The sequence below is a fragment of the Homalodisca vitripennis genome, chromosome 5, assembly GCF_021130785.1.
Source record: "Homalodisca vitripennis isolate AUS2020 chromosome 5, UT_GWSS_2.1, whole genome shotgun sequence".
Classification (NCBI taxonomy): domain Eukaryota; kingdom Metazoa; phylum Arthropoda; class Insecta; order Hemiptera; family Cicadellidae; genus Homalodisca; species Homalodisca vitripennis.
This window is the reverse complement of record NC_060211.1, coordinates 41,732,110-41,751,181: the sequence shown is the minus strand read 5'-3', so window position 1 is coordinate 41,751,181 and position 19,072 is coordinate 41,732,110. Positions and strand designations below refer to the sequence as shown.

The 19,072-nt window shown below is 31.7% G+C and overlaps 1 protein-coding gene across 1 annotated transcript; it reads right to left on the bottom strand.

The window, feature by feature from the left end:
- Positions 1-6,355: 6,355 nt before the first annotated feature.
- On the bottom strand, positions 6,356-11,815 carry LOC124362077 (1,5-anhydro-D-fructose reductase-like). The gene is made up of 6 exons (XM_046816249.1): positions 11,666-11,815; positions 10,421-10,588; positions 9,997-10,194; positions 8,305-8,558; positions 7,192-7,351; positions 6,356-6,678 (listed from the first exon to the last, which is right to left on the bottom strand). The coding sequence occupies exons 1-6, from the start codon at positions 11,765-11,767 to the stop codon at positions 6,538-6,540; spliced, it is 1,023 nt and encodes a 340-aa protein (XP_046672205.1). The 5' UTR covers positions 11,768-11,815; the 3' UTR covers positions 6,356-6,537.
- Between the last annotated feature and the right edge of the window lie 7,257 nt (positions 11,816-19,072).

Here is a 19,072-nt window from a genome sequence, read left to right as displayed (position 1 = left end):
GCCACCTGTACTGGGTTTATTTACATATTTATTTTCTTTGCGATCATGTTTAAATAAAAGTTCTGGTAAGCTATCGAGAGTACTATAACGTAAGAGTGCACAAATTATTGTCATAGCACTAAAGTCAAATATTGTCATCTATTAAATTCAACTATTCAATTTCAACTATAACATTCTCACTTCAGCTTATTATATTTGATATTTACTCTTTTTAAAAAGAGTCACTTTTTAAAATCTTAGTATTTCTTATCTTTTTTTAAATAATTTGTTTATTTATTCAAGGCAGAACTCTATTCATGTTTAGCACTAAGCGAATGTTTCATCATTGACTTTTTAAGAGCAGCGTCTTATTTATTAAACAGTTTATAAGATCGGGGATCAAGTCATCTACAGCATGATTTGAGTATTTGTCAGCATCAACTTTCAGAATAATATGAGATTGTATTGCTGAGTCGATTAATTCGTATGGATTTCTTCTTTCAGAGATGAAAGATAATTTTGAGTTGTTTTAAGTAAACGTTGCTGCGTGCACGTCGAGTCATTATTATCACAATTCAGAACGCCTTAAATCTATGTTCCACTACTTCAGTGCAGGTATGCAACACACGAGAGTATACTAAATCCTGCTAACGTGGAAGTAGCATTTAAAATAATGTTTATCACAAGATGAGATTGGGTCTTATGACGCCTAGACTCTGTAGGCAAGGTTCGGAAAAACCAACCGTATATGACCCGCCAAATATCATATGTGGTATGCTTTTTAAAAGGGACGTTTGAGAGCTGCTCTAGTACATCTCCAAAAATTGTAGAGGCAATCTTCATCAGTGCGTGTACTTCACTATTTCTAATGCTGTATTTTGTTCCGGTACTTGGCATGAAATCACACGTGATTGTTAATCCACAAAATTTTGATGGTCAAACATTCCCTCGTATAATTACTTTTTACAATATACTCCGGCAACGTATCGATTTAATTCATGCACCATTGGATTCGGGCAGGAAAATGCTAGAGAACAGATCAGTTTTATGGTATTAAAAGAAAGATAAGCTAATTTAGTAACACTGTGTATTTTATTGCAGATTTGCATTTTTTCTGACTGCTGCGCTTTATTACACTTTATTTTATAAACTTGGTATTTTTCATATATTTAGTGATATCTATGGTTTTATAAAACTACATCATATTTCTCATTGCTTATAAACCATAAATTTAAAAATTTTGATATAGTACAAGCTTTCAAACCCATTTAATATTTTGCCGAATGAAAATTTGAAAATGGTAAAAATGGAAACTTTTTTACTTTTCAAAAAATAATTTATAGAAATTATTTAATTGGTGCTGTACAGTTTATTTCATTCTCAGAAAGAAAATATGCAATATAACATGTATTCATGGACAATTGTATGAGCAAAACTTGTTTTACCAAAGTCTTACGTATACACCCGATTTTCAGAATTTATGTTCATCGCTTCTTTTTGTTTTTATAGCTTTATGATTCTTTCATAAATGTGTGTAATGTTTATGTTTTTTCTGAAACCACATAAAATTTGACACATAGTGGCTATCTCACTTTTAAATATTTCTCACTATAACTTCATTTGCTAGGTATGGTCCTTTACAAAACGTTACAAAAGTTTTTAGTAGAAATGTTTGTATGGTCAATTTTACAAAATATTGTAATTCTATGTTTCATCCTTAACACAAAAAAAAAAATATATATATATATATATTGCTTTTATTTTATATTTTTCATAAATGTTTTAAAAAAACCCTTGTGCGAAGCTCTAAAACAGCCCGACACTACAGGATGAAATGATCGCCAGTTCTAGGGCTAGAGAGAACCTACGTTCATCAATTTACTACTTGAAACCTTCCGAATCCAGGAGGACTGGGTGGGAAGTAAGAAGTATCAAAAATATATAAACATTGGTCTAGGTTACAGATGAATCTCTGATGGAGGGCACAATTGTTTTTTATAAAGATTATTATATCTCCCGACAGTTTATTTTCTAGAACGGCTTTAACGTAAGTAACTGTTTCAACAGGGATATTTCAGAAACAAATATACTTATACTTATTATAATATTAGTTTACTTACTAGTTTGCAAACTTTAAATTTTATGAACAAACCACACTAATAAACGATTTATTATTCTAAATTAAAATGTGTAGGAAGGTATTCTATTAATACGTTCAGATTTGCATAGTTTAATAATTTGCTTTAAGTGAGAGAAATTATCAGGACCGTTTACCAAAATAGAGGAATAAAAGTATCTACCTTCGCTTGACTATGAATATTTAGTTAAAAACTTATTCTCCACCCTCTAGAAGCTGCAAACATTTATACAACATCAAGTGGTCAACACTCCACTAACAAAATTAAGGTGCTGAACATATAGATTCATTGTGAGAATCTATTATCAACTTAACAACTTTATATTGTCTTCTATCATATTGCGTAATGTCCATAATGGAAAATTGACAGAAAACACTACAAAATGATAGGAGTTGTGTACTCTGCGCATACCAATATTATATTAACAATCAAAGCTGAACAGTTAGACGATAAAGCATGTGAGTGATGTTGAAGGTTAAGTGATAGAGATAGCTATACCTGTATCGTAATCGGTGAATGATAAAACTATTCCAATTCGTTGTTTTTTAAGCAATGGAACTTTACTTTAATATTGTTGATACTTATAAACCTTATAAAAATTTTACGACTTACCATAAGGGCATGTTTTTAGGGGTGAGATGGAACTAGTTTTCTTAAAGAGCATGTAATACGTTTTTGTTTACTTGATAATTTTGATCCATGTCACATAATTATATGGCTTAACCAAAGGGCTTAGTCTTCGCACCCACCTGATCCTTCTCTTCTGCCCGTAGTTTCCTTCACAACAATATTTTTTCGTAATATCACCTATCTTAGCTGGCCAATGAGGGTCACACCTATTCATTAGATAATCCCACAATTACAGTAATATATTTTTTTATATTACATGCTGTAGTACTTTTGAATACATTTAATGGTCATCACAGATGAAAACTGTCATACTAATTTACGTCTACATGATATTTTCTTCTTGCACACAAGTAGTTTTTGAATGCGGACGAAAGGTAAACTTTATATTTAACAACGAAACAAATACGAGTTACGATGAACAAACGTGAATATAACAATAATCTGTGTAAGAAATAATGTAACTTTCCTAAATATCCTTGAATACTTTGTAGTAAGCACTTACAACTGTCACAAGTTGGAGTGTATGATTGTTCTAGAATTGCATTATGACTGATACAAGTCGCAAATATTCGCTTCTATCTCAATTTAACGGTTGAAAATGACTTAATACAATACTTAAAAATACCTGTTTGTTATAATCTCAACTTCAATGTTGGAATATTTTGACAAATTTCATTAATTGGGTTGCTTCATTTTAATTTTAGTATTTTTATGAACATACTGTGAACATTCATACATATAAAAAATGCGAATAAAACTATTTTTAAGGAAGGGGAACATTCCATCTTCTTATAGAACTTTTTATGATCAAAATAAATTGTAAATGCATACATTAAAAAAATGTATTTGTTTATTAACTAACAAACCATATTAAGATTGGTAATAATATGATTAATTTAATCAACAGTCACAATCATTCATAGAGAAAGCAGCAACAAGAATATTCATACAATCAAAAGTTGTTATGTATATATATATATATATATATATATATATATATATATATATTTTATATATATATCCACTATAAATCTATACCACATAATAAATAGATAGCAATACACAGTAACAAAGAAATAGAAAACATATGCAAACTAACTACACACACTCTCTCACTTGCTCGAACCCACTACACGCATATAACTTAAATTATTCTGAATTATAGTAGTTATCCGGACAATATATGTATATATTTTAGGTCGAATAACCAATAGAAAAACTAATATATAAGTACCTCCCTACATACACGCAAAATGAGGAACAAGGAACAAACGAGTATGTTTTTAAGAAATTATTAAGCCAGATGAGTTATTAGTCCTCTTTAGAATTTTGTCACGAGTATCGTTTTAAAACTTTTACTTTACCAGGCACAGTGTTACCTAGCCGTAGAATTATCACCAGAGTGCTGTTCATTCCTTAGTTGATGGACTGCGATAGTGTAACAAATAACCCTCTGGATCTCGTTGCTGGAAGATCTCGTCCATGAAGAGATATTCTCCCGAGTACAGATTTTCACTCAATTACAGAGTTCACTATTCGGAAGAGGGAAATGACACCTGAAATCCGTTTTTCTAGATTTAAGAGACATCAGCCCAACAAATTATACAGAGAGGAACCTTCCGATAGATACAGTCCAAACCTCATTCCCAGATGTAAAGAGCGGTTCTGTACTCTCTACGTGAGGATGAGATTCTTCTGATGACTAGACCAGACACCACTGAACAATACTGCAGTGTTGGTCTTATGTATGTAAAGAATAAAAATCTCAGCATAACTCCTAATATTTTCGCTCTGAATTATGTGTGTAGGCGTGGGGGGGGGGGGGGTGGGGGGGGGGGGGGGTGGGGGGGGGGGGGGGTGGGGGGGGGGGGGGGTGGGGGGGGGGGGGGGTGGGGGGGGGGGGGGGTGGGGAGATGGAAGGATTGTGAAGGAAACAGGATTTTTCCGGGGATACGGTTTCTCTAAACGTAGTGTTACTGATTTCTTGTTTCACTGAACAATGGCAAATGTCCGGAAAAAATCCTGTTTCCTTCATATAATGTTTAAGTTTTAATATTTAATATTAAAACTCTTTTGGTTTAAAGAACGATTAATTGGAATAGTTTTAAAATTTATCGATTAATACGCATTTATAGCTATCACTATCTCTTAACCTTCATCACTCGCACCCTTCATTTTGTAACTGTTCAGATTTGATTGTTTACTAAATCAGTATACACAAAGTAAACAACTCCTCTCACTTTTTGGTGTTTTCTGTCAATTTCCTGTTTGAATTTGAAGATATAAAGATTCCTTTAAAAAATCGCCATATGATAGAAGAGATTATCACGTTGCTATATTAATAATGGATTCTTACCATAGTATACGAATCTATATGTTAAGCACTTTAATTATTGTAGTTTAGTACTTGACGTTTTGTAAACTTTTTCAGCTCTAAAGGCTGAAGAAATTGTTTTTAACTACATATTCAGTCATCGGAATGTCGACATTTGTATTGTTTCACTTGATCAACAACCCAATACTTTCTATCACGTAAACTCAACAAATCAATAATATCTAAATCTTGCCGTATTATTTTAATATTATTCCACACAATTGCATTGAGGATACTAGTTGTTTATTTGTGTGGCTTGTTTATAAACCTTGTTTCTTCTCAAATTTACTGATTTTTTATACAATTATCAATATTAGAAAACAGATTTATTCCAAGTAAAATCATTTAATGATTTGATTGGTTGAAGAAGATACTCAAATTAACACTGGCGTACGGATTCTTTCGGTGGTTTGGAGCTTCTACAGCCTTAGTAATATAGAATAAGAATAAGAATAAGAAGAATACCTTTACCTGTTGGAAGTTCTGGCTGTGAAAGCTACAGACTTGTGGAGGTGTCAGTGATTATACAGAAGATTTCGAATTCCCGTTGGCTTTCAAAAATCAAAAACTTTCTGAGGCCAAGACATTAAAGAGAACTAAAAGCTCTAAGAGGCCAAAAGCTCTCATAGTTCTGGATTTAAAACTGTAATCCCAAGAGCCGGAAGGTACCTGCAGAAAAGAAGTTTCTGTTGAGTTGATAAATAGAGATCTATAGCTCACCGCAATCAGAAGCATCAACTGATACTTTTAGAGTTCATTCATAATTTTCATACCAGGATTATATCTACTAAACGAGCGGTTTAAGAACACGAATCCGTTCCCAGGTTACAGTTAACTACGTATAACTCATGTCGTGTGTTAAATCTAGCATGAACCTAGCAATAGACACGAAATCCTTTGATTTAATTCTAAATTTAATGTTTCTATCTTTTTAAATACTTATTAATAGTCTCTGTCTCTGTTTAAATAATTCTCACGGATTAGGAATTACTAATAAATAATTCTCACGGATTAGGAATTACTAATAAAATCTATTTATATGTGAAATTTTATATTGCGGAGCACATTGATGTTTATGAAAAATTGATTATATTCTCGCTCAGTTGAACTCTCTACCAAACACTTAGTTATACTAATCTCATAAAAAAACTGATAACTTTTGTACTGTTTTATTATAAACATAATACTATAAGAAAAACTATATTAAATGTAGTGATGGTTATTAAAATAAATGTTAATATAGATACATATACAAACTGTATTTGTAATATAGCTCCAACACTATTAACACATAATGACAATAATACATGAACTGTTATTTGAGAAAATATAAAAATTCACACACTTGTGTTTTGCATGTTATAAATAAATATTGACTCAGTAATCCTTGTTCGTTGTTCTCTATTTGGAAGCAGGTTATGGTTTTCCATATGGGCACTCTGGGTGTTTATCGTATCCTTTCACCATATTGGAGACGAAAAATTTCCTTCCACCTTCACCCAAGTCGAAAGCACCCAAATCAGCCATATCTTTGTCCGTCAGTTCAAAATCAAAAATCTGGAAAATGAAAATTATTTTTAAATAATATGACAAATATTTGTATAAATAATTCGGGTTTTCATCATACATATTGTAGTATAATTTATTGATTGATTGATTGATTTATTTCCAAAATTTATATACAGAGTAAATAAAATACATAAAAATATCTTCATATGAAATTATCCCCACATGGGCATCAATCAGCCTGTGTGTGGGGAAACGAGTTCATCAGTCTGCATTATACCAATGTCACTCAAAACTCGTAAATCAAAATAAGGGAATGAATTAACATTAATAAAAACATTTTCATTAACAAATGAAAAAAGAAGATTTAACCTCTAAAATATACCATACTAGGCCAGAGCATGGAATACCTGAGTAAATTTAGTATTAAAAAATCTAAAATTTGAAAGGAATATAACTCATGTAGGAAACAAAATTAATCATGATGAAAAAGATTAAAAGGATTATATAATTATTAAATTTGATTTATTATGTGTTTTTGTTAAAAGGAGATAGAGTACTCACGTCAATGTTCTGCTTGATGCGGTCGGGGTGGGAGCTCTTGGGTATGACGGCGACACCGAGCTGCACCATATGTCTCAACAACACCTGGCCCGGGCTCTTGCCGTGAGCTTGGGCTATGCGTATCACAACCTCCTCTGTCATTGGGTTCTTCTTTTGTTGTCTGTGACAGAGCTTTTCATCAAGATATGAGGGTGTCACTTATAATTATTATTTTAAAAAAGCTTAATTATAGAAGATCTTGCAGTGTTCTCGATGTTGTAATTTTAATTCTATTAATGTTATTTTCTATTTATTTTATCTCCAAAATACTATTAAAATCCACTGTTATCATAGTGTGGCCATTTGATCAAAAACTGTTGTCATCTATTACAAAAAACTAAAATCTGTCACATTAAAATACCATGTTTATTCTGTTTACTACACTGTAATCGTACTACCTGGGAAATTTAGCAACAATAATACATTTCATTGTATTAGTTAAGCAACAGATAACACATCAAATACTATGAATTGAGCTTTCGTGCTATTATCTGTGTAGTTAATGGTTAGGTATCAAATATTTTAACATTCAAAGTTATGTGGTGCAGCCCTAGCATCAAATTTTAGAAATAACTGAAATAATACATCAAGCCTCAGTACACAATGGCTATTAGAATGACTAATACAACATATTGTGGAATAATACAGTCCAAGGGATTCATTCCAAGTTAACCTGAAACCTAAATTCAACCCTGGATATTTAATGATTAGACGTTATTTTATGATCGCATGCTATGTCTAAATATACCCTTAATCAAGAAATACATTTGATGTTCTTATTCTATTAAAGTGAACTACTAGTAAATGTATTAGTGAGATTTACACCAAAGCATTCCTTATGACTCCATTCATGAAAACAACGAGGTAGTCAGTTCATGAATTTAAAAACTTTACAATTATTTCCTTGCAGCATCCGGACTATGTCGTCTACATAACGGTGATCATGAAGCTCGATTGTGTATGATCTTACAAAAGATCAGATCATTAACTGTCAAGTGCATACATAACTTTAGAAACATATTTTCTAGGTACATGATCTCTACTAATCAGTTTTAAAACGCACGATATACTCACTCAGTCATGTTTCCTCCTTTATCAAAGATAGACACGGCAGCACCAGAGCCCAGGGTTGCAAAAGATGTGACTGGTATCCCGTTTTTCTTACCCCACTCGCGCAGCTCTTTCCGCTGGAAGTAGAGATGGCACTCGACCTGGTCCGTAGAGGGGCGAATCCTCGCGATCTTCAGGATCCGCTCCATCTGGGCAATTGTGAAGTCGGACAGGCCGATAAACTTGGCCCTTCCTGCGTCCACTTGGGCCTCCATCGCCTACAATGGTGATTCTAAGTTATAATCTTGTACATTCGGTATTTTTAGTTTTTGTATCTGTTGTTTCTTCTCAAATCATTTATCCTAACAAAATAGCATTTACTTAAAATTTCAAATAATGGACAGAGTTTTGCAATTACGTCAAGGTAATACTCATTACAAACAGCCCAAATAAAAGTTTTAAGTAAATGGCTTTATAGTAAGTGAAAGCCATCATAAACGTATGCTTTTATCTCAATTTCAATCTTTTATTACGTAATTCTTATTTTAAATTATGAAGAAGAATATGTATATCATAGCTTAACATTATAAATTGCAAGAGAAACATTGCTGACGATATTTGGGCAACGGATACTGTACAGCATTCTGTGATAGAGGAGAATATGAAATCGTGGAACTGACTACAGTTTTGTTTTAATAAATGTAGTCATACATTTTTAAACACAAATTAATACTAGGGATTGTAGACTTCATAAACGTTTGATCATTGCAGGAATGAACTAAACGTTTTACTCGATTACCACAAAAATGATATTACAATAATTATAATCAGGGATTGAAATAAAAACAGATATATAAGTCGCATGTTTTTAAAGCTGGTTATCATTTACGTAACGTGAATTTGTCTCACATCCACCTCCTCGTATGACCCCCTATGTGCTTATGTTGTTTTACATTGAGTAATGGCATGAGCAAAGACAAAGTTAATTGTAAAAGAGTAAAATCTTTTACTCCAGATTGCATCATTGACGAATTAAAAACAAAAACCTCTAATGCATGACCAAAGCTGTGAATATCTTCACGTAAAGATAGTCCAAACTCGTGGACTTCATTGTGTAAGGGCATTATAACAGTGGTTTGAGTGAATACACTGAAATGGCCAATTATTTCTCAACGATCCATTTTTCCTAGACTACAGTCCAAACACTACAAGACTTCTATAACGGAAAACATTACAAACAATAATATTGAAATGTTGGTTGAAATTAATAAGTAATTTCATGTTTCATGTATATCTGAATTAAGGATAAAGGAAGGATTTTCTCCTAGTCCGTAATACACTTCTTAGACTTATGTTTGTATATTTTCTTTATCTGGAAAACAACGCAAACTTATTTCACTAGAATTATCTTAGACCGAAAGTATAATACAAGAGCCAGAAGTAGAGGCTTTTTGCCCGAATTAGATTTCCAGGAGATACATACGTATATATATTTTTTATCGTGTTAATTAGGCACCAAAGAGAACGGCTAAGGCCGTAAAAAGTGTCATAGAACTTTATCATATTACATCTTTTACAAATTAGTAGTATAAGAAATTCAATTTAGAAAATCGCGTGAGAAACCGCGGGTACCAGTTTGTGTTTATTATTGCATTTGTTAGGTTATTGTTTAATTAATATCGGTGTTATATTATAAAAATAATTAAATATAATTACCTTCCACAAAGCGATATGATCTGTGTCGTAGTCCAGTTTCAGGTATCCGTTTTCGTCTGTAGGAAACAGTACCTTTCCAGGCTGGAAACCCACGGGTTTGTGGATCAGGTACAGGTCTACATAGCTTAGTTGCAGGTCTTCCAGAGACTCCTTCAGGTACCTCTCTACCAACTTTTCATTGTTCCCCACCATAGGCAACTGTAACCAATATAAATAGTTTCATGAATTAGACAATATTTTGTATCTTTTTGCAGTCTAACTGCACATTACGTACGAAATGATATGAAATAACGCATTCATGACATGTACTCTATTTTCCTGTTAAAGATTATAATTTCGTAAAGACTGTTAAATTAATTACGGTTATTACAAAAGGAGTTAGACATATTAGGTTATTTAAAGATCTACTAACTTATCTTCTCACCTTAGTAACGACGAACAACTCCTCCCTTTTGATTTTGCCGCTATCCAACCACTTCTTGAACGCATTCCCCACTGCTTTCTCGTTCCTGTACATGTAGGCGGTGTCGAAGTGTCTGTAGCCAGCCTCTAGGGCATACTCCACTGCCTTTGTAATGTCCTCGTCTGACGACTGCAAAAGTAAACCATATCACTATTTTTATCGTACAAAGGAAATTCAATAATGATGTATTCATTAACAGCTAATACAGTATTTGCTTGCTTATTTGGACTATAAACACTGCTAGATCGCCAAAATCTGCATTTTAAAAATCATATTTTTCCTGATCAACAATATCTTTAATAAAATAAGTTTTTACTTTAATGTGTTTCATTAAAAATTAATGGTTAAATGTAGTTTATGAAACTTGCTACTGGATTCAGTTGTATTTATATACTTATATAATTTTGAGAAATATATGGTCTCTTGATAATGTAAACTAAGCAATTAATAAAAACACATAATCTTTTTTAATACTGGAAATATCTTAATGCTGTAAGTACGAGAGAATACCTTTAGCTTTGACTATCCATTTATATTCTATTCTTCTGTTTCCTTATTATTACGGTTGTATACTTTTGAAACTCTTTGTTGCTAATTTAAGGATTTAGGCTGAAGACATAAGGGTACTAATTTCATTAAAATTTAAGTGTACCATTTCATGTTAGAATCATGTTTTTTCTAATCACAGTTTCGTACTTTTAAAAGTAGTAAACAAAAAAATCATATATTCAATATATAAAACTTTAAGTCTAACTTATTCGTTCGTCAGTTCAGTAATATAACTTATTTTTTATTTGAAATAAATTTTTAATTCAATTTATTATAAAAAAAGATTTTATAAGACGATGTGATTTATGTCATGGTATAAAATATCATTGAAAAAGGCTGAATAAAAATCAATCGCATTTAATTTTTATACTTTATTAGTGTTCAATTTTAGAAAACGTGGAGTTTTAGATTACGAGACTCGATGATAAAATAGGAAACAGTTATATAATGGGTAATAAATTGTTAGCATATATTACCATATTTCACATTAAAACACACAATAAATATCATCAATGTCTTTTGATTGTAAAACATGCATACACACGCACAATCGTTTTCTCAAAGTTAGATAGCTTTACAAAAGTTATATCTATTTATGAACAAAAACCCAACTTTTCAGCCTGTGCTCAAAGATGACAATAATTTTGCTGTACTCACCCTCTCCTCCGTGCTCCTGGCGTATGTACCGAGGCCCACGACAGGCATCCTCATGCCAGAGGTTGCAGTAAATACAGAGTCCTTGGTCAACTTAGCAGACATCTCGGCAGCGAGTAACACTCTTCTGTAACTTGAACGTTTATTATGACACGGTAAGCTCTGGCAGCGCTCACTATATATTATACTGCCGCTCTTATCGCGGCATACACTCTTCAGATAACTCGTAAGAGATAACGTCAACAATTTACCTGCTTAATTAATATTTCACAACAATTTGAAATATCATTTTTTACGTGTAGGAAGAAATTGAAATGTCTGAGCTGTGCCTTATTTAAGAGTTTTAATATTATAAAACTCTTCATACAATTTTAAGTAATGAAAGTTTACATACTGATTAAAGAAAAAACATCTCTTTCTAAGACAAACCGAAGTTTAAAATAAGGCTCGTTCTAGGGACTTGTTAAAAATATATGTACGGGTTTAAGGTCTACTTCTTTTAGAACTAGTAATTAAAATTCTAATTTAACCAGCTAGGTTATCTGAGTTATTATCTGTCTAGTAGTTGCACAATGAGGGAAGACACTCGTTCTTATACTTTACCTGTACGTCTCTCATTGCTGTTATTTATATATTGTGTCTTGTTAATTCTTGTCTATTCTTGTTTATTCATGGTTTTATTCTCATTGTTTCGTGCTAATTTATTGCTGTTATTGTTCGTTGTTTTCCATAGTTCAAAGCACGGCACACTAATAATTAATTACATTATTGTCATTCATAGTTTATATCCGTTTCGTCGCTTAAATAGTTTATTAATCGTTATTGCTCTGTTTGTCACTGTAGTTGTTTGCTTTCATTGTTTAATTATTGTTTAAAACTGTAAAAATGGAGATGTTCGTTGAAATGTAAAATAAAAAAAAATTAAAAAAATTAAAAAATAGGCTTGTTTACTAGAATCTGTTTGGATATTTTCTATTATAAGTTTTTTTTTTATTTTATATGTGTTAACTAGAAAATCTGCATTACATTATTAGCTAAGATTTATCACTCAGAGGGCTCTAAAAAATGTATTTCTTACTCTTCGTTCGCACGATATCACGAAAAAGAACTCACCTATAGACTTCTATTATTCATAGATAACACCATGATCAATGATGGTACAAGTAACACCATAGGATTCACAACATTGGCAAACATTTTTACATTGTTCTCATTGCTATCCATGATAGAAACAAGAAGATAGCAGAATAAATAAATTTATAAACAAGCTGAGTACAATCACATACAAAATTTTACCTAGTGATACTTATATTCAAAGAGTTAAATTAAATATATAAGTAATTACCTCTTCTTTATCACAAACTATGTACCAGTTTGATATCTTTAGTTTCACTGGTTCTAAAGATAATAATTTTTCAATACAAAGTACTGGCTAGCGGCCAAACGACACATTTCTCGACCTTTCTTTACAGGACATTTATTGTTTTCAATGATGAGTACTATCAGCCACAGAAGACTGTGACACCTTTTTCTAAACACACTGCACATGTAAAGTGGCTTTTGATATAACTTAGTTGTCTTGGTATAGATGGAAAAATATCCATATGTATTCACTATGGTCGTTTAGAGATATCATGATTGTAGCACTCTATCCAGTTTCTCTTATACATACCCGTATACTCAGGTTCTTAAATTAGAAAACCATTTGAATTCCAAATTCGAATACGGTTTGATTAGGAGAATCATTGCTTCTAAAGAGTTTTTATCTAGCACCAGGGCCCAAAACGTTTTGTTTAAAATATGGGCGTCACTGAAAAAAACAATCACAACTCTTTCTTAAGTGATATGTTTACAAACTCTATTTTGAGTGATATGTTGACGAACACTGTCAGTAACATGTTTAAAAAGACATTCTGTGATATACTGACAAGCACATACAGTGGCATGTTCATACACACTTTCAGTGATATTTTACACACTATTTTCAGAGATATGATCACTTACATTTTGACCAATATATTCACAAGCATTATCACAAACGTGATAACATATGTTTTTAGTGACACGTTCACAAATAATTTCAATAATGTGTACAAAATATACACTGATATCGTGACATTTGGAAGGATGTCTTACCATCCTACAGAGTTCGAATCTTTCTCAAAGGTCGGTAATATAACTTCTTTCCAACACTAAATTCCCTCCATTACCCTTCTTTTACTGCGATCCTAACTGGTTGAATATTCTGAAAATAGATTTTTTGAACTTTTGAAGTTAATTTTTTCTGCATCTATACCGAGCCCTATCTACCTCGAACCTTCTCGTTCAAGTCGGAAGTCAAAGGTTAAGCTTGACTCCTAATCAAATAATTCAATTGTGTACACCATCACTTAATTATTTTAATAGTACGCTGTCTTGTCTGAACGGTGACTGTAAACTAATATAATAATTAATTGTATTTTTAGTACACGTATAATCGTTGCAAAATGCGAAATGTTTAGAACGTCTGTAAATTTAAATGTGTTGATGAGCTAATAATAAAAAAAGTACTCGTGGTGAACGGATACGACTATAATAAATATATCTTGAAAACATGACAGATATTTGATATCTTATCACACCACGGAATCGGATGAATTTGAAATAATGTTTATAAACGTATTGGATAATGCCGTCTGATGTATGTTACAACTCAATTGAGAATCTAGCCCTGGAATGAATCTAACAAAATGGATTATAAATCAGACAATAATGAAGATGTAAATGATGACTACAAAAAAGTTTCTTTTGAATACTGTTTGATCCACTTACTCCAATGTATGTCAGGTTTGGCCATTAAATATACTTAAGCATTCTTACTGAGCAAAGTTGTCATTAAATATTAGGGCAAAAACGCTATAGTCAGGTCATGCAATAAAATAGTACTTTCGTACTTAGGTTTAAAAAATAATTAAGTAATCAGTCAAGTTCTTTATAAAGTTGACATTAATGCTTATTAATCGAATACTGTTACATAAACTAATTGTTTTGTTAAATATTTTTAATCTATTCAGTGAAATCAATGAATAGATTAAATTAGAATAGATTATAGGAACGTTCCACTAAATAGGTGGAAACGTTCTACTCCCGATTTTCTCTTTGATTAACGACGGTAAACAGAGCCGGAACAACCCCTACAAACCCCCTCCCACTCTGTGCTGTTGGGTTTTACACTGGTGGAATTCCATTGATTCGATTAAAAGGCATTTAATAAATTATTACTTCCGGTTTATTCGAATCGGAACATTATTGAGAGTTAGGTTGTTTTATTGGAGCGAGGACGCAACAGATGTTGATAATTAACCGTCAGAATGAACGATCCTAAAACTCGAAACGAAACTGCGTTCTTACCTTTTGATTATAGTAGTAACTCCAACATTAACTGCAGTATAACCAAAGATCTTACCAACGAATCCAACAAAGTAACTTCATTATACGTTATGTTGCTGACATAATAAAATGACATACGATTGTACTCAGTTTGAAAACGATTATGTTTATTCTATGATACTGTACTTCCATTTAGGCTACCTAAAATAACGATACAAAAATTTTGAAATTTTATCTTTTATCTAAATTTTAGGCTTTTGGCCCCAAAATCAGTTAAGTTTTCCCTTTTACAAAAAAGAGTATACACTTTGTAACATTAAAAACGCAATACAAAATTGTTCATATTATTTTCAACTAATTACATAATACGATTAATTATTTTCTTCAATTGCTATTATATAGTACACAACATTAGCACACATCAGCTTAAACTTATACCTTGTCGTATTCTTTAATTTTTAATTTAATTATCCCTGGTCAAGAATCCCATCCAGTTTCTCATCCTGCATGTGTTAATTAATTATCTCATTAAGCTAACTGCCTGGTAAAATTTACCCCGTCAAATATTTATTTATGGCTAGCATAAACTACACATCAACTTGGTGGAGAACATGAATAGAACATTATAAGATTTCTTTTTCTTTTCTATTAATTTTTACCTATAATAAAAACACATTTTTAAACAATCCATAAGATTTAAATTAAAAGCTATCTTTTGGTTGTATCAATTTCCCATACAGGTAAATTTATATTGATCTTTTCTTTTGATATAGGACCCGCATTTATTTTCAATTAAAAAGAAGGAAATAAAAAAGTGTTGTTATTATTAATGTAATTGCTAAGTATCCTTTAGGTGCGAATGTTGAATTTAGTTCCAGTCAACCTTTCTCTTAGATGCAGCATCTTAAATATTATGCTGTTGCAGGCTTGACTTCCGATATCTGATGCTGTTGCAGGCTTGACTCCTTAAATCTGGAGTCATGTTCGTCTGAAAAGACCAAACAATAGTCGGCAACAAAGTACGAACAAGCTCAAAACGAAACACCCAAATCAATTTCGACATCAGAGACATCCATACTAAAAAAGTAGTGTAACCTAGATGAAGAGGTATTCTCATTGTCTCATCAAATACACAATTGAGTGCACTACGATGTTGACTGACACGATCCTAAAGAGCACGGTGGAGCAACCGAGTCTTCTACACATAAAGTAGCTATGGTGGAAAAGGATGATTCAATACTAATGTTGAGTTTAGCTCCAAACCACCTTCCTCTTACATGCAGGAATCCTTTAGGAACGTGAAATATCTCCAGGAAGAAAAATATGACAGGATAACTGTATAATGTGAGAGTCTTTCTTCCATTTTTTATTATAGGAATTCTTTCTACACTTCCAGACATAGACAGGTATGTGTATCCATCAATATAATTTAACAATTAATTCAATATTCACAACAAATAATACTAACCATCGACATCCGGAACCACGTAACCCCTAAAATTCCACTTTGTCGGTATTATATCTGTCTAATGCTGTGCTGTATATTGTGAGTTAAAAGGGGCAGAAAACCGTTAGTTAAGTGCATAGGCTTTAAGTTAAGCCGAGGGTAACAACTAGTAATATTACAAATTCTAAAACAAGCGTATAATTTGGTACAGTATTTAAAAGCCGCAAATGAAAGATAAAACGGTGTATTTGGCTCAAAATAGCACAAAACTCAAGAACAGCTGCAAGAGATTGTATCCGTCTTCATCGGCTTATCTTGTCCCCTTAATCCTCGATAACAGCGGATAGAAATGCTTACTGGCCTCGATGTCATTTCCTATATTTTTAACCTTGTTATTATCGTACAAGGAACCTTATTTATCCCGCTTTCTTATCAGACAAACACGCTGCAATAATGATACTTTCTTAGAGTTGCGTTTTACCAATTCATTATTTTTTTGTACTTTTATAAATATATTTTGGTTGTATAATATTAGATAAATTTAATATCAAACGTTATTATTTCGTACTGTTGTTTATTTCTATATTGTCTAAGAAGAAAAAACATGTTTTTATTGTCCTCGAATTTAATAAAACTGTAGTTTTTCCTGCTTCTGATAAATAACCTCTCAGATCGGAAATTTTGTACACAAGGTATTTATTGGTGATTATACAAAAGGCAAATATTAATTATTTATCATCGATATCAATCAGAAATATATATTTATTTACTCAATAATTTGATTCAAAATGCATTGTGTGTAAAATATCACTTTAATATTTTTTTCATACCAGAGCAAATGAAATCTACGAACTTAGCACAAGTTCTGGCTGTCTTAAATATTTGCCGTTAGAAAACTATCACATATTTACATCGGAGGAGCCCGTGTAGAGTGTCATAAAAATTTCAAATGCAAGCCTATGTCAATATGCATATAATTATGGACAAGTTTATTATTGAAACTTAGCACCGCAAATATCACTTCATAAGCTTATAAAAAATGACAAATTTTTAATAATATTCATACTAAACCTTTAAACGGCCGACATTTTGTATAAAAGTAATCGCTGGCTGAAATTAGAGCACTTTTTGAGTACATTAATGATGGAGCAAAAACCCTATATTCGAATGTATTCCAAATATACAAAAGGGTCAACCTTAGTGTAAAAGCTTAACTGATATAAATATAAAATATTAGATTCAGGTACCTTAATTTGCCATTAATATTACGAAATTCTTTTAATAATCCAGATGCGTGCAATATTATTCACATTGTACATTTATGAGTGTTAATCTCAAACCATGTGTACATTTTTATCTAATCAAAACAACTGGATAACGTTTTCGCATTCACATTTTTCGAAGCTTTTATTATTCAGTAATATGTTGCAGTAAGTATTCCAATGTAACAGGCCTTGATTAAAATTAGTAATACTCTGATTATTTGGCAGGAACTTATCTCTTTTAGTAATTATTGTGTATTAAGACAAATTCTGAAGTTTTTCACTATATAACAATTTTTATATTTTCTAATTCTAGATTTTGATTTTGAAAAATACAAAAATTGGTTTTCTATTAACATTTAGCTATGTGTATAGCCTAATTTGCTATGTTTTATGGCACTAGTTAATATGTGAATATAAAACATTGTTTAAATTTTATTGCGTTTAAATATTTGTAAATAATAATATTTTATTCTGTTTGATAAAAGTTTTCATGTGGCCTTGTGCATAATTTCCCTCAGATACTAAAAACCACCCGACTACCTAATATCTAACTGTGATTAGAAGAATTAGAAAAATGGAAAATACTATGACAGACGTATTATTTGTAATCAAATATATTCTTTAAATAAGATTTCAACTTAGTGTATTATTGTTCTATTTACATACTAAACACATTAATATTAGCTCAAATAATAATATTACATAAAAATATTAGTGGCATGTGAGTTTAGATGCTTATAATATTATTTTAGTTTCAAATGATTGTGTAAATCAATCTATAGAACTTAGTTATGGCTGCCAGTAATGGTGTATGAAGTGAAAGAGCTTGGATATAACCAACTATTAGACCTGAGTGGGAATGTTAGCCGGAACGGTAACCATTGCTTATTTTCGCCCTGGGGCCACTTTTATTGCTTAGATCCTTCCTTAGATCTCTTCTTGCTACTGCGGAAACTGTCCTGAGGTGAATTCCCTGTGATTACTGTGAAAGCTGTGACATTTACTACTGTAATGTTGGTACTGTGTTTTGTGTTAATAGGCTATAGTATCTAGTGTGTAAATATAAATCTTTCTCTTAAGGGGGGTTTTCCAACGCCTATTTCTTTTTTATAATTGACAGCACTAACGGTTTGCAAGAGCCGATGTAGTCAAACTACCATGAGATTCTCCCGCAAGAACAATGCTAAAAGTATACACTACTATGTTTATATTTTTATCGCAGCGATAATTTAGATGTCTCATTTTATAGATATAATTAATACGCATCCAAACGGTGTTTCGTTTTTTTAAAGGATTTATAAAAGTATAAGTATTAATTTTTGAATTTTA

Bases quoted from the DNA above. Each gene is read 5' to 3' on its own strand.
- LOC124362077 (XM_046816249.1), bottom strand. From the start codon at position 11,767: ATGTCTGCTAAGTTGACCAAGGACTCTGTATTTACTGCAACCTCTGGC. The intron at 8,559-9,996 runs GTAATTATATTT...TCACCATTGTAG, and splicing joins ATCATATCGCTTTGTGGAAG to GCGATGGAGGCCCAAGTGGA. The intron at 7,352-8,304 runs GTGAGTATATCG...GCTCTGTCACAG, and splicing joins AAAGGAGGAAACATGACTGA to ACAACAAAAGAAGAACCCAA.